General features: G+C 39.4%; 1 protein-coding gene across 1 annotated transcript in view; it reads left to right on the top strand.

Moving 5' to 3' along the window:
* The window catches only part of INPPL1 (inositol polyphosphate phosphatase like 1), a 1,746,155-nt gene that overhangs the window by 730,876 nt on the left and 998,651 nt on the right, over positions 1 to 16,628 (top strand). The window contains exon 11 of the mRNA XM_044073026.1: positions 14,243 to 14,345. Within this exon, the coding sequence (XP_043928961.1) occupies positions 14,243 to 14,345 (103 nt within the window). The remainder of the gene's footprint in view (positions 1 to 14,242; positions 14,346 to 16,628) is intronic.

Here is a 16,628-nt window from a genome sequence, read left to right as displayed (position 1 = left end):
CCCTAGGGGAAAGAGGATGGCATGGGTTTGTTCCTATGTCCTGAATATCTTATAGATTGTCCCTCTCCATGACGGACATAGGCACTACCCCAGGTGTGAGTTTGCAATTCCTCATCCATTGATCCAAACTGCATTTGAAGAGAGTCAGGGAAGGGCTCTGCTTAAAGTGAATAGAAAGCCTGTTTCAAAGAAGGGCAATGTCTGAGACGCATCTGTTTCTCCAGTGTGTTTTATTTGAGTCACTGACTAAGTTTAAATCCCTAGATCAGGTGACCCTTGTGCTGTTTAACTTGCGGATGTGTAGCATCTCCATCAGCGTTGGATTTGTGAGTGCCTTGTACGTCAGATATGGGTTACCCCTTAATAGTCAGTAGGAGACTGAGTAAAAGGATAGGGCATGTTGTTTATACCTTGTTTTTTCTTTGTGAGGCACCTTTGAGGTCACTGCAGCTGTTGTGAGTGCCTAGTCAAGTACATGCCAAAATGGTGCATTGTACTAATTTATTGGTCTAATGTGGGCCGAGTACAGCAGGACTATAATTTCCTTGGATCTGGATGCCATACCTATACTTATAAGTTGTGCCACATAGAAAGACTTCCTCACCACTGTGGACACATGCCGGTCAAAGTTCCAGCTACTATCTATCTGCATACCTAGATCTCTCCTATCTGAGTCTTCTCTTAGGGGTGTGCCATTGCTTTTGTAATTTGCAGAGCTGTTTGACTTCCCAAAGGGTATGATAATGCAGTATTTTGCATTTAGTTTTTGGCCATGGTTCTGGCATCAATCATTTGTCTGATGTAGACTGTCCTAAAGTATATTTACATTGCAAGGGGACTCAGTGATTGCCCCCAGCTTGCAGTCCTCAGCAAACTTTTTCATCCAGAGGCCTTCCACATTAGCTTTGACTTCAGAGAAGTATAGTCTGAACAGGAGTGGTCCCAGAATTGTGCCCTGTGGCACACCACTAGTAACTGGCGTCTTGCTGTATCTGGATTCATCCACTTTAACCACATCTGTCCTGTCAGTGAGCCAGTTGGCTATCCATCTGGTGACTTAGGAATTCATGCCCAGTTTTGGGAGTTTGTTTATAATATCTGAGTGGAAAATTGTGTCAAATGCCTTGGCCAGGTCAAAGTAGGCGGTATGTGCTGTTTCACCTTCATCCATGGCCTTAGTGACTTTCTCAGGGAATAATACCAGATTCGCTAGGCATGTCCTGCTCTTGACAGTACGAAATTAGGTTGTGTCCAGTGTTTGGAGGTTTTCTGTTGTCATTATTTATCAGTTCTAGGATTATTCTTTCCATGGCCTTACATATAAGACTAGTCAGATTTATGGACCTGTAATTTCCAGGGTGAGTAGATGGTCCCCATTTATGCACAGGGATGACTGTTTGCTGTTGTCCAGTCTATTGGGACAAAGCCACTCTAGGAGCTGTAGTTAGACATCCTAATGGGGTAGACAAGTCCTGATTTAAGCTGTTTAAGGGGCAACTTGGTACATCATCAGGCCTCAGTGAAGCCATGTTTTTTAGCTTTAGAGAGTACAGTGGCAGCCTGTTCTTTGGTGATAATTGGCGTTAGAGTGGCGGGGGTATTTCTTAGAGGAGAACAGAGGGTGATGGGGAGGTAAAATTTGAGCTGAAGTTGGCCAGCAGATATGCTATATCGTCTGACTGAGTATAGATGATGCTATCTACAAGTAATTCTGCACATTGATGGATGTTGCCATTAACATTGCAGGCATAACTGAAAAATGTGTTATGGTGATCCTTAGCTTTGGAGGCCATTTTTACCTCAAAGTCTGCTTTCAGAGACTTGACTAGTTTCCTGATTTGCTTGTTTAGACCTAGGGACTTTTTGCTCTGTTGTGCATTTTCATCTTTCTTGTTATACCGCTTATTAATACTTGGGGTTCACAAGGGTGGCTTGTTTTTGTGGTTTGACCTGGGTTTATTTCAGTCTGGTTCTGCCATTTCTATGTAGTTTATATGGTCATATAGGGCTTTTGTGTACACCTCTGCATAGTTTTCTGTGTTTTCTGAATTTTGGGGAGCTTGGAAACTAGCTATGCCATCCCTTAATAAGGGGTAATTTACCTTAGAGAAGTTCTTAGCTATTGGAGTTAGGTGGGGGAAGAATTTTACCCTTATTTCAAAGGGGACTGCTTTGTGATCTTATCAATGAGAACATCACACAGTGGGGAGGGGCACTCTCCCATATTTGTGAATATTAGATTTGGGATATTTGTTGCCCCAGTAGGAGTGTAGCCTAGCTACTCCATGGCATGTGAATTTACAATTAATGGAGGGGTAGTTAAAACCACCCACGAGTATGGTATTGGGCTGGGTGGTGGGTGATTCTAGTAACTTCAGGTATGATGCATAGGTTTCCTGGCTAATGATGGGGTACCTGTAGCTAGGAAGAATATGATATTGGATTTTTGCCATGGTTAGTTGGACATGGAGTAGTCCAAGTATTACATATTGTTTGACCACCTTTGAGGTGTGTTTACCCTTAATGTAGATAGATACCTCTGCCTTTTGCACTTTCATGTTCAGTGGGTGGTCTGCATTATAACCATGCACTGCTGGAGTGCTTTCCATGGCGTTGAACCATGTTTCGGTAACTACACAGACGTTAGCATTCTCCAGGGTGAGAACTTCTAGGGAGTGCAGTTTTTTATTGAGACTCCTAGCACTGAGCAGTAACACCTTTAGTTTGTCTTGAGTAGCATTTTTATTATATTGGACGTTTTGTCTGTTTGCCATTGTCTAAAAAACGCACTATAGGGGTGGATAATATTTTGGCCAGTATATAAAAGCCTAGAGGTGACAGGTGCAGACCATCTCTGGCAGAGTAGCATGGCCTGCCAACCATGCCCTTCCAAGCTGAAAAGTACTGGACCCCTTTGGAGTGGCACCAGTAGCTAAAACAATTGTAAAAGTTTATCATTTTCTGCTGGTGTTGTGGCATCATTCTTGGAGATGGTAGAATTCTGCTGAACGCTAGGGTATACCTGCCTGTGACACATATTCTGAGAGCTCTGGTGGATCCTGGTCTCTGTCAGGCAACTAACTGTCATTAATGTTTGGAAGGACTCTGAGGGGAAAGGAAGAAGGGAAAAGGTAACAAGGTAAACAACTGGTTTGCTTAACAGTATTTCTATGAAACTTTTCACAATATAAATTGCATATTTTCTGTCAATGTATTTTTAGTTTTTCTTGTATGTGATGAAGTTATTAAAGTAAACAGATAACTTTTTTATTCTTTCTCCCCTTCACTTTTTCTTTTTTGGTATTAAGAAATGTAGACATTAAATGCAAAAAAGAGAAGAAAAGCTAGACAAATGCATGTTTAATTAATAGGCAGTAATCTAGCATTGCTGAGGTGGGGAATGGAATGTAAAAGTACACAGATCGCAATATATGTAGAGCTGATATGTTTTCTTACTTTTCCATAAGTGAATGTCTGGATTAAGACCCTTGGCTCAATCTAAAAACAAATTTAAGTAGAAATAAGTAAACATGAGAACACTGAATATAGTGAAAGGTTTTCCTGTAGCAATAAAAGTTTCAGCTTGTCTTTCAGGCTCCAACAGAGGTCTACATTTCTCTTTTTCTTACTTTTCCATAGTGGTATTTTAATAATAGGGTAGTAAATGAATACTGGTTTCTTCAAGACTAAATGTTAACAACTTCTGAAAGTATACAAGAGTTTTCACATCTTGGGGGTGGGGGATAAAGATAAAAGAACAAATAAGGTGAAGTCCCAAGACTGGAAAAACTCCCTTATCAGCCTCAACAAAAAGTTGAGATTCCCCATCAAATCCTCTAAAGCTAACTTATGAAAACAGAATTGCAGCAGATAGTAAAGACAACCACAAGGCCTTCTATAGTTATGTAAAGAATCTCCATGGCAATACCTACATTTGCTCTAAGCTACTGCACAATGGTACCTCCTATACCGATATTGCCAATATAGTGGCTCACAGATTCAGTGCCAACTTTACTCCTCTCTCCCCCGCAAGGACTAATTTCAATACCAGTAAATTGCCAGGCACCCAGTATTACTGTTGCACAGGTTAAAACACCACTGTCCAAGGCCAAGAATACAGCTTTTACGGGACCTGACAATATCCCTGGCTGTGTTCTACATGAACTACAGAGTGAACTGGCACCTCACCTGTGTTAAGATACAGCCTCAGCTCTGGCTTTGTCCCTACCGAATGGCACACTGCTACAGTCATCCCTCTCCACAAAGGAGGAGAGACTACAGACCCTGGGAACTAACGCACCATTAGTTTGACGAGTCTGATATGCAAAACCATGGAATGCATCAGCATGGACCTAATAAACAAGGAAGTACAGAATCTCCAAACTCTGGATCCCACACAGTTTGGTTTTGTGAAGGGTAGATCATGTCTGCTCAACTTGGTTGACTTATTTGAGTCAGTCACCAGAGCTGTTTATGAAGGCAAGGTGGTTCATACAGCTACCTTGATCTGGCCAAGAGCTTTGATTCCATTCCCTACTCAGGAGTCGTAGAAAAACCCACTAGGTGGGTTGTAAACTGGCTCACAGAACCCACAGTGTGAAAGTAGCTGACTCCAATTCAGACTGCCAACCAGTCACGAGTAGAGTCCCACAGGGTACAGTCCTGGGTCCTCTCCTGTTTGGTATCTACTTCTCTGAAGTCCAGGCCAACACGAAGGGACTCTGGCTGACAAAGTTTGGAGATAATTACAAGTTGGGAGCTATTATTAACTCCTCAACTGATGTTGACATCCTACAGAAAGGCCTCACTGAGTCCAACGACTGGTGTCAGAACCATGGCCTTGAGCTCAGTGCCAAACAATGTGTCGTCATCCCCTTTGGGAAAAACTCAGTTCCCATGAATTACCACATCGATGGTAGTCCACTGAACACAGAAGGCCTTATAAAAGATCTGGGAACACAGGTTGACAGCAACCTCTCTTTTGACTACCACATTGCCACTGTGGACAGAAAGTCCTTCTATGTGGCACATCTTATTACTAAGGGTTTTGCATCCAGGAAGAAAGAGGTCATTGTCTCCCTCTACTCTTCCTTCATTAGGCCCCATTTGGCATGTACCTCACTAGACACCTGCAACAACTGGAGAGGCCACAAAAGTACCTCACAAGGAGGATCCTAGGCCTTAAACACTTGTCCTATATGGACAGACTCAGAAACTCCCAACTATTCTCTGTCTCATATCACCTACTTAGAGGCGATCACTGCTTGACTTACAAAGCCATGTCTGACCCAGCTCTGTTAGAAATGCTACATCTAAAGAAATCCCAATCCCTCCGCACTGCCTGCTACAGAGACCTCAACCTCATTACTACAATCAACAGAACATGCTAGAGGGACAGGTTCATAACCAAGAGACTGCCCATGCTATGGAATAGACTTCCCATACATGTCAAACAGAGCATATCACTGGCCCTCTTCAAGAGAAATCTTGATGAGTGGATGGGAAATAGAAAATTCACCCCGGAGATCACTCCAGGGCACTACTCAACAGAGGCACTGGGAACTAAGGTTGGGTGGCATGATGCCAGGGTAATCCTATGGGCTAGGCATGTAAAGGCTCCAGGGCCATTAGCCTAGTACACACCTATGAACCTATGAATAAAGATAAAAGAAGAACAGATACTAATAGAAGCCCAGGCAGTAGCTTGCGTTTAGCATGGATGACCACAATTTCAGGTTATTTAGGGCCTGTGTTAGCAGCTGCCTGTTTGGCACAAATGTTTCTTAAAGGCAAATTAAACATCATCATTTGAAAATGTACATAGTTGTGTGTTTGTATTAAGATAACATGTTATGGGAGTGTTCTGTATGTGTATGAGGATTTTTAATTAAAACAAAACATCTTGTAAAATGTGACTTAGATTTCAGTGTTAAGAAAAACTGCAAAAAGGGCTAACCTGCCAAACAATGGGTGCATGTATCACAAAAACTAGAAATAGGCACTTAAGTTATCATATGTAATAGGTGAAAGTGATGACACTTTTCATATTATCTTCGAATGTGAAGACTCTGAATATCTGCAGAATATCAAGGAGAAAGGAATAGTGGAGCACTTATATTAATTGCTAAAAGAGCTTCATTAGTGATAGAAAAATAAAAAATATGATAATGGTAGATTTGTAGCAGTGGCGACTGGCAAGGGAAGATGATTGCACTTATAGGTGTGGGCTGGAATTTGATTTGCCGCAATGAGAATTATCTGGGGGGCCTAGAAGGGACGTGAATTCAGTAATAGGAACTCTGAGAGAATTTACATGTTATTCCCCAAGGTACAATAACTGGGCTATTTTTGACAGAAATAATATTTCACAGAAGCATGTCCATTTAATTGAGAACTTGGATACACATCCAATAACTGTTTTAGAACATGCACTAGTAACTGCTAAGATCAAATGCAGGGTAGTGAAGTAAAAGTGAGATGCTAGTGCTTCCCTGCCTACCTGTTAAAAAGAGAGGAATTTAAGGAATAGGTGGAAACTATCTTGGAGTTGTTAGGGAAGATAGAAAGTACTCCAGAAGTTGTAGCTAGTGAGTGGGATAAAATGAGTATGGAGTTTTAAAAATGGTAGAAATAAAAGAAAAGGAAATGTGGTTAAGAAGCAATAAGAATTATTTAGAGGGACTGACAAAGCTTAAAGTATCACAGAATAAGGGATTCTCACAGAACAAGAAGAGATGTACTTGCAGAGCCCTGAAGAGAGAATAAGGGATATCGGGGTGTAATATGTATGAGTTTAGAATGATTGCTGCTACGCAACTGTTTTTTGATAACTTCAGAGCCCAAAATCTTTTGGCACATCAGTTTAGGTAACAGAAAGTAGAAAGGGTTGTTGCCAAACTTAGGGATCCTATAACAAAAGAAAAAATAACCAGAGATCCTGTAGCGGAATTAGAGATATTTGGGAAATTTTATGAAAAATTGTATAAAGCAGAGTAGTGGGGAAATCCATGAAAATTTATGAATAGAAATATTTGTGTAAATATGTCAAGTTTAGAGGTAGATGAGGCTCAACAATTAACAGTTAAGGTAGGAAGAGAGGAGATAAAAATGGTAATGTATAATCGATCTGCAGGAAATTCTGCAGGAATAGATGGTGTTCCAGTGGAATTTTGGAAGCTAAAAGGGAAGAAAGTGATGAAGATCTTTAAGGTTTTGTTTTAACAATATTTTAGAAAATAGGGGTGGCATCATCATCCTGGAAAAAAGCTGTGGTGGTTGTAATACCTAAAGATGGTAAAGGCCCGTCTGACCCAGCTTCATATAGGCCATTTCAGTTTTAAACCATGATTATAAAATATTTGTCTATAATGGCTAAAAGAATGGCAAATGTTATGCCAGCATTTATACATTTATTTATTTATTTTACATTTGTTGACTGGGATTATCTGACTGAGCTGAAGAGCCCTTTTTCAGCGGAGGCCCGGGGAGAAAAGCTCCAACATATTTATACATACATGTGAGCATATAAATATTTACATATGAGCCATTGTGGTTTTGTACAGGGGAGGCAAACATTCTGACAACATTAACAGAATAATGATCCATAGAGAAGCAGAATGTAAGAAAATACCAATGTTATTGGTGGGTCTTGATGATTAGAACATTTGACAGAGTGAACTCGGATTTTGAATAGGGCAATGGAAGCATTTGCCTTTCCTGGTACAATAATACAGTTAATTAGAAGGATATATGAGGGATCAGAGGCAAAAATCAAAATAGAAGAGGGTTTTTCTCTAATAAGTTGTGTCTGAACAGAGGAACAAGAAAGAGGAGCCCTCTTTTCCCTTAGTTATTTGTATTATATTTAGAACCATTTGCAAAGAAAATAAGGAAATTTAAGGAAAGAATTGTTATGGTATTCAAGAAAACCTGGTTTTATTTGCAGATGATGATATTTTTTATGTGATGGAACCACAAGAGGACATCTCAGTATTGTGGAATATTCTGAGATAGTTCCATTTTTTCTAGATATAAAATCCATGAAATAAAACAATGTTTACAAAGCTGTAAACTGTGTACCCACACATGAATTGGTCCAGCATTACCCATATTTATGGAGATATGATACAATGAAGTATGAGAGTATGAAATAAAAAGGATTTGGTTATTGCAGCGAAGGATATATAGATAGAGACTAAACAAAAAATAACACAAAAGCTGATAAACTTGGAAGCACTTGCTTATGGATATGAATAGTTAGATACAATCAGTAAAAATCTTTTTGGTTCATCTAGTGTTATACACAGGTCAGATATATTTTTCACAACCAGAGGAGAAGTTGTGTTTAGTAATTAATTGAAAGATTTTATTTGGGAGTGGAAGAGACAAGAGTCAAGTAGGATAAGTTGATTCTCCCAACAGAACAAGGAGGTTTAGGATTACCTGATCTGAAGGGGTATTTTAGAGCTATACAGTTAAGGCTCTTATACATAACACAAACAGAAAGCTACAGTTCAGAGTGGAAAGGAAAGATGGTGAAGCAGGTGGGCAGGCAATTCAAGAAATAAGTAAAGAATGGGATCTATGACGCAAATCCATATGGAGAATAACAACATTCGTACAGAATATTATATTCATAAAAGTAGCAGAAAGTGTACTAAGAACTAAACCAACACGGGAAAGGTGAAAGATTCTGCTGACAGGGATGACTGGAATTAGGGGTATAGAGAATTGACAAGAATTTATTGGAGGAAGATGGCAAAGGGAACTAAGGTATTGAGAACAAATAACTTGAGAAGGAAAGGTAACAGAATGAGAAGAACAAGAAGACCTTTGGATTGCAGGTTAGTGATTGCCTTCCCCATGATGGACTGATAGAGTACAGAGAAAGAGACAGGAGAATCCTAAATGAAAGACATGCACTGACTGAGCTTTTAAATTGAATCTAGAACAGAAGCTGCTGTTAAAAAAAAAAAAAAAAGGATGACTAATAGAGCATATAAAATATTACACAACTGTAGGACTCAGAGGAGGTCAGAAAAGATTGGGAAGAGAGATTAGATTAGCAATTCACAAAGAAACAGTATGAATACATATGTATGGCTCTCAAATATGCAACAAAACCTAGACATTTTAGGATATTTGCCTGGAAGTGTTTGCACTGATACTTTTTTACCCCAAGCAGACTCCAAATAATTTTTCCTCTGATAGATGGCAAATGCAGGAGGTGTCATGGGGAAGAAAGAGGTTAGCGGGAACATATTTCTGGGAGTATAATGAGTTGGCAGACTTTAAACATTCCATACATAGAACTCTGTCAGGAATACTGAGAAAGCAAATGAGTGTAACTTAAAAATTCTCTCTTTTTTTTGAGCTGGGATACAGAATGTGAATTGCCTAGACCTAGTAAGATCATTCTGGTAGCTGCCAAAAAAGCAATTGCTAGAAAATCAAAATCTGAATTAACTATACTTGAAATGCTGAATATTGTAACAGAGATGAAAGACAGGAAGGTGCTATCTTTAGAAAAGGTTAGGAGAAAATTACATAGAAAACATGGAAACTGTAGGAACAATATATGCAGGAAAAATGTTTTGGAGGAGGAATGTGGTTTAAGAGAAGGCAAGAATTGAATGGTTTATGTAAAGTTACTTACATTATATGATATATAACAATATATTTGATGTATAATTTTGTAAGTGTGAACTTGTTAAAATGGCTTAAGTTATATAAACATAAGTGATAATTTACATTTTTAATTGCAAGTAATTCAATAAAGGTGTTAAAAAAAGGGGAAACTGATCAGGATATGGAAAAATGCATTACTCCAACACCTGTGCATTTTGGGCATCATAACATTTTAAATGCAATCCAGAATTACTTTTCAAATTTCTACTTTACAACTGCTTCATGTTTTCTCATTTAATAAACCATATATTTTTAACCTTTTTTGCTTCACATCAACTTCAGAGCAAGCCAAGACTCAGCATTAATGAATGTTTGTTGTAATATACTTTTTCCTTTTTAGGAATTATTCTTTCCATCCTAGGTTAAAAGGACCAGGTTGCAATTGACACCACAGTGTACAGACTATCCATTTGGGCATCCTCTTGGTAAAGCTACTTTAACTTCAGGAGTGAGAGCAAAGACTAGTAAACACAGAGTCACTTCTGCTTCCCTTAATGCAAATGATTCTGCTCTGTGTGGAAAATCAAGAATTATCTCAGGAATAATGGAGCTGAAAGACTAATCTCATCACCCTTGAACTTGTTAACCGTATTAGTGTCAGCTGCATAGCACTGCTGACTAAAACATTTACTCACTTTTTTCTTTTTAAGCAGGCAAAATACTGCTAGCCCACATCATCACACATTCTACTTAGACTTCCCACCACAACCGCAGTTAGCAGCATTATTGGTTTTCAGATGAACTTTGCTTTCTAAATATTTGTACTTTAAGGAATTAGATTGTTACTCAAAGGTTTTACTCACTTATGAGCATACAGTTGTCAATCGGTTGCAATGAAAAGGCTGGTGGTATCTGTATGAGCATAGTCCTTTGTTATATTATCACTCCCTCCTTAGTCTAGAACCTTCCTTGAGTTGCAAGTCCTCTTTTGTTCCACTCTGTCTAGGTAAGATTTAGATAACTTCCTGAAGTCATATTGCTTGCATGCTTCTCGGTCAAAAGTCGTTAATGAACAAGTATTCCTCCAGCTAAAGCTCTACCTGGAAGACTTTGGTGTCTTTAACAGTATCGTGGTAAGCCAAGAGTTCCCTCTATTTTTGGTATTCCCAAAGTTCATAAAGATACAATAGATCCACCCCTAAATGTGATCTTTTGCCTTACTTTGGAATAAAACTGTTTGCACCTTAACAGAGCGGGTTGTCTTTCACGAGTGCTTGTTCCTTTGGGTTTCAGTGAAAAAAAAAACCCTCTATACTCTGTAAACAATACTTATGATGCTATACATGTCAAAGTATACTCTTACTTGATCCTCTGTTATTAATGAGATCCCACCGATGCCAGTGTATATTTGTGTTTGTCTTGTATCATTGCACTTCTGGAGCTTTTCTACCTGGGACTCTGCTGAAAACGGGCTTACACCCAGAAGGACTGTCCTGGTAAACAAATGTAAAATAAATTCAGGCTTAGCCCAGGTGAAATACAAAACATTTCACAAATAAAAAATAGAGAGAGATATAAGCAATAGCAGAGTAGTTCAAACTAATTTTATATATATATATATATATATATATATATATATATATATATATATATGTGTGTGTGTGTGTGTGTGTGTGTGTGTGTGTGTATGTGTATATATCTATATATATATATATATATATATATATATATATATGTATATGCACACACACACACTTAGATATATATATATATATATATATATATATATATATATATATATATATATATATATGTGTGTGTGTATAAACTGTGTATATACATTATAGTGAACAAGCACAGTGTACAATCAGAGTGCAATATACATTAGTTTCTAAAGTGGGTTAATCTTCAGTAAATCTTTATAAAGAAGAGATTCAGAAAGGAGATAGGCCAAGTGATATTTCCTATGTTGAAGCTGGGGAATTTGGTTGGGTGAAGTGCTTTTTGAGTTGCTTTCTGAATTTGGAAGAAGTGTTGATTTCCTTAATGTCAATGAGGAGTGCTTGTGAAAGTGTGTGTGCCTGTGAGTAGAAAGCCTGTGCAGTGCTGTGGAGTTTAGTTCTAGGGGTAATGGGAGTTGGTGTGACTTTTATCTCAGGTTGTATGAGTAGCTTTTTTTAGGAAGTCTAGCTGCAAGGGGAGTAAATGTCTGGAGATGGAGCAGTTTGGAGACTGGAGAGACTAAAAGTAGGTAGATCGTTGTTTTATAGGTAGCCATTTGGCTTTTTCTAGGGTGATACAGTGATGTAATGAATTGGCAGATGCTGTTAGAGATGGTCTAGAGTGTGGCAGTGTTTTCTTGGAGGCAGAATTGGGAGCCCATGTTCAAGTTGAGAAAGGAGAACTCCTTTGCCAGTGGCTGCTGTGTCTGGTTGGGATAGAAAAGGGGAAATCATTTTGGCCCAGAAGAGGAGAGAGTTTATTTTAGATCTCACTTTTGTCTATGTGGAAATGGAAGCTTAATGACTGATCAAAAGTTCTAGGTATTTGAAGGCGGAGGCTTTTTCTATGGAATGGCTTGTAGGTCAAAGATAATTAAAAGTTAGGTGCTCGATGGATTTTCTTTTGAGTTCCAAAAAGCATAGCTTTGGTCTTGGGGGGTTGAGAAGTAGTTCATGGTTTGAGACATTGGTGGAGCTCACTTGAAGTCTGACTGGAGTTGACATTGAGTGTTGGTGTGAGAGTGACCTGATAAGCAAATGACTGTCATCGGTATAGAGAATAAGCAGGGTATAGGGGAGGTAACAAGGAAGTTTGATAATGAATATGGAGAAGAGGAGGGAGACAAGAATGGATAGTTGTGGTGCACCTTTGGTAATAGGTGCAGATTCCATTTGGGAGGATCTTACTTTTACTGTGAGGAGTGTGTCATTGAGGATGTTTTTAAACCAGGAAGCAGAGTCTGGAGTGATACCAATTTCAATTAGTTTGTTTTGGAGAAGATAATGTTTAATGAGATCAAATGCCTTTGTTAGGCTTATAAATAGGGTAACCTGTAAGGAGGCCACTGTCCTGGTTTAGCAGGATGTTGTCAGTTAAGGATCAAAGTGCTGTCATTGTACTTCATCTAGGCCAAAATCCTTGTTGTTTGGAGAGCAGTGGTACTGATGGATGTAGAGGGAGAAGAGGGGTGTAGATTCTCTTTTCAAGAAACTTGCCCAGAATTGAGAGGGTAGATATTGGATGGAAATTACAGGTATATTTTGGGTTGGCTTGCTTTGGGAGAATTTTAATTAGAGCAGTTTTCCAAATTGGTGTCATGATATTTTCTGAGACATAGATTATATGAGTGGGTGAGAGGAACACACACTTGTTCTCTGCAGTGATATATGAACCAGGGGTTTATGTTGTCAGATCCAGGAGGGGTATCCTTGGAAATACTTTTAAGGAGAATAGAGACTACTTTGGGATGTATGCTATTGAAGTGGAAGGGGGGGGTGGATGGTGGTGGGGCAGGCAAAGCATGATCTCTGGGAGATGTGTAGTTTATTAATGGGAGATTGCTAAATTTGTTAAGGAAATCCTTTGGAGAAAGTTTTGCTGTACCACATTGAATAGTGTTTGTAGACAGGGTATCATGAGGAAGTTTTCTTTTTGTAAGCAGATTAACCTCTTCCCAAAAGTGTTTCAGGAAATGAAAGCGGGTAATTTGTTTCTTTGTTTAGAGATTTCTGTTGGACTTCTTGGCTAGGTTACACAAGACTAGAAAGGAGGTACACTTGTTACTTGTGGGGACTGTTTCAATTTTTGCCATGCTTAATCCTTTAGAGATAAAAGATATGTGAATTCAGTGCATAGCCATTCAGTTTGGGTGGGTTTATAAAGTCTTTTGAATAACTGGAAGATTTTGTCTTGCAGCTGGAATAGAAAGTTGTTTAGGCTTATAGCTGCTGTGTTAGGGTCATGTAAGGAGAGTGTATGGTTTCACTTGTGGGCTGTGAGAAAGGTTGAGTTTATCTATATTTTTGGTACTCTGGATTCCAAAGACTTTAAAATTGTCAACCATCGTATAAAACTACCACCAATATTAAAAGGTAGATGGTCAGTGTTCCGTTAATGATAGTGGCATAATGTTTGTTTGCAATGGAGTGTGGTATGTTTGTAATAATCAGGTCAAGTGTGGAGTGTTTGGAGGACCTGAGGGTAGGTCTTGTTTTTTTCATGAGTTGTAAGGCACCTAGGTATTCCAAGAAAGTACCCATGTCAGATGAAAGAGGACCATGATAATTGGGACAGTTAAGGATGTTGGTAAAGAGTGATTTGAATTTATTTATGGAAGCAAAAGGTAGTAGACTGACTCTAGTGATCAGTAGTGGTTTGCCTTTGTGAGTTAGAAATTTTAGGAGAATCCAGTTTGAACCAGAGTGTGAGGAGGAATTTCCTTGGGCAATGACTTTGTGTTTAAGTTATTTCTCTACAGAGTTAAAGAGCCTCTTCCTCATCATCTGCCCAGTATAGCATCATTGACATAAATGTAGGAGTTTGGAAAGTGTTGGAAGTTATCCATTTTTCCTATGTTTAATGCAGATACTTTTTTTTTGTCAATTCTGTGCAGAAAAGGGAAGCATTCTGTCAGCTGCTGCAGCTAATGAAAAACAAGCATTCCAACCAGGATGAGCCTGATATGATTTCCATCTTTGTTGGCACGTGGAACATGGGTAAGAATTCCCAGTAGTGAAATATAGATTGCATGCATCAGTAATTAAAGATGTGTATAGTGAGACTTTATTTCTTAGTACACGAGTACAAATGGAGGTATGAGAATGCATGCATATACCAGGTGGTTTACTCTTCTATGTACAGATATAGCAGATCTTTTTAATTGTCCACATTATGACATGTAAGTGAGGTTTGCAACACATACACAACTGTAAGTGACTTTGCGAACACACACACAAGCCATGATCTTCTTTCAGAAAATGGTATTGAGTTTAGTATAATGAATATGTATTCCTTCTGTCATTTTTTTTCTTAGTGTGAATAAAATATGATCTGATGTTGATCTTCGTTTATTCTTGACAGTTGGGAATCTGTTCTGATCCTTGGAACCAGCTCGGGTGTTATACGGCTCGCGTCAGCCAAAAACACCCGAGCCAAGTCCTTACCCATAATGCCCCTGTGTGTATTACCTCAGATCTCGTTTGCCGCTCTGTCAGCAAAACGTGTCAGCCTTTCTCTCAGCTAAGTGTTTTCTAATTTCTATTTTTATTGAGATAGCTTTAAAATTTTTCCTTCCTAATCTCCCCTTTCTTTCACTGTATACATAAATACATATCTATATACTTATATAGTCCTCTACCCTTTTTTCTTCTAACCCTTTTTGAGGTTTCCTTTCATGCCATCGTTGGTACTTGCCCCTTTACCTCAGGTAATCTTATCTACCATTGGTGGCGGATCTTGTCTCCTTTCTTTACTGCCTCTTTCTCTCGTTTGTGTGTGAGAGGTGAGAGTGTGTGAGTCTGTAATATTGGGTGTGTAATTTTGTTTTTTGCCCTTGACTATCTTTGACATGTCTAATAAACAGGCCTCGTCTGATAAACCCTCTAAAGGCACTTCAGGATTTAAACGTGGCCAAGATTTTGATAGAAAGATGCCCAATTCCAATGGGCATCTTTCATGCGTCTACTGCTTAGCACCTCATCTGGATTTGGATTGTGACTTATGTAAGGGATTAAGTCACAGAACCTTAGCAGAGTGCACGAATAAGCTCTTGCTTAAAGGTTTACTTAAATCCCCTTTAAGTGAAGTTTTGCCCAAGGTGGACTCGAAACAAGATCTTCTGAAAAAGAAAAGCCTGTCGGCACTTCACCCTTGTTTCCAGAGGCTCCTAATCATAAATTCTCAGTTCTGCACCCATTGGAGCTGACAGCTAAAGTACCAGAACATCAAGATAGTGCCTCTTTTCACAGTCTACTTCAATTGTACCATCAACATATTGCACTATGTTATGAATTTCTGACCTCTTTGATTATGTCTCTACTGTACCTGCAATGTGCATTGTTTACATTAATTTTTGTATATATGATTTTGTTTTGTTTCCTCGGAGCTCATCTCCCCGGGCCTCTACTGAAAATGGACATATATCCAGTTAGACTAGCCCAGTCAACAAATGTAAAATAAATAAATAACCCTATCGGCGGCAGCCTCTGTAGATTCTGGCTCTGCACCAACTTCACCTACAGCTCAACATCAGCACTGATACAGCAACAGCCCACCCTCTTGGCGTCGAAGCCTATATTGGAAATTCCCAGGACAAGATATTCCCTTAATATAGACTCCTATATGGGACAACTACCCAGTCCATTCACTGAAAGACCAGCATCTCCTTCAGCCTTTTCATTGAAAGACCAGCATCTCCTTCAGCCTTTTCAAAGTTGGATGTTGTAAGGTTGATGGATCAACTGTTGCCGGTCAGAGGTATTCCTGTCCCTTCTCAAATCCCTGTCCCATCTGGATTGGGGGCTTTTTCTCCCGGGACTCCTACTTTTCCTCCTCTGACTTCAACTGCAGTTTTGGAGCCCAGCACTTTGATACCCCTGCTGCAGGCTGCTTCTGTGCCATTAGGTATGTCCACCTTGGCACCAGATGTTGCTCTGACTTCTTCGGTTCCAGCTGTGCAGCTGTCTGAGTCTCAGGGCCAAGATCTCTCTGTCAGTTACATGGTTTCCAGGTCGGCACCTTGTTTGGGTTTGGTGATGATCTCAGTTCCAGAAACTGTGACAGTTTTGGGTCCTTCCCTTACTCCAACCTTGTGGTCCCTTAGAGTGGAGTGTGACCTTGGTTCCGAGGTGGTCCTTCTCAGTTCCGGCCTCCCATTCCTCTTCAGGGGGTGCCAACTTTCAAGTTATGGAGAAGGCCTTAGCCTCCACAGGCTCCCAGCTGGCCCCACCCACATCAGAGTGTCATATTACCATTTCCTCTCATCCAGAGTTGACACTAAT

This window comes from Protopterus annectens, chromosome 5.part1, assembly GCF_019279795.1.
Source record: "Protopterus annectens isolate FY-2018-M chromosome 5.part1, PAN1.0, whole genome shotgun sequence".
Lineage (NCBI taxonomy): Eukaryota > Metazoa > Chordata > Ceratodontiformes > Protopteridae > Protopterus > Protopterus annectens.
The sequence above is the reverse complement of the archived record's forward strand: the minus strand, read 5'-3'. Positions and strand labels throughout refer to the sequence as shown.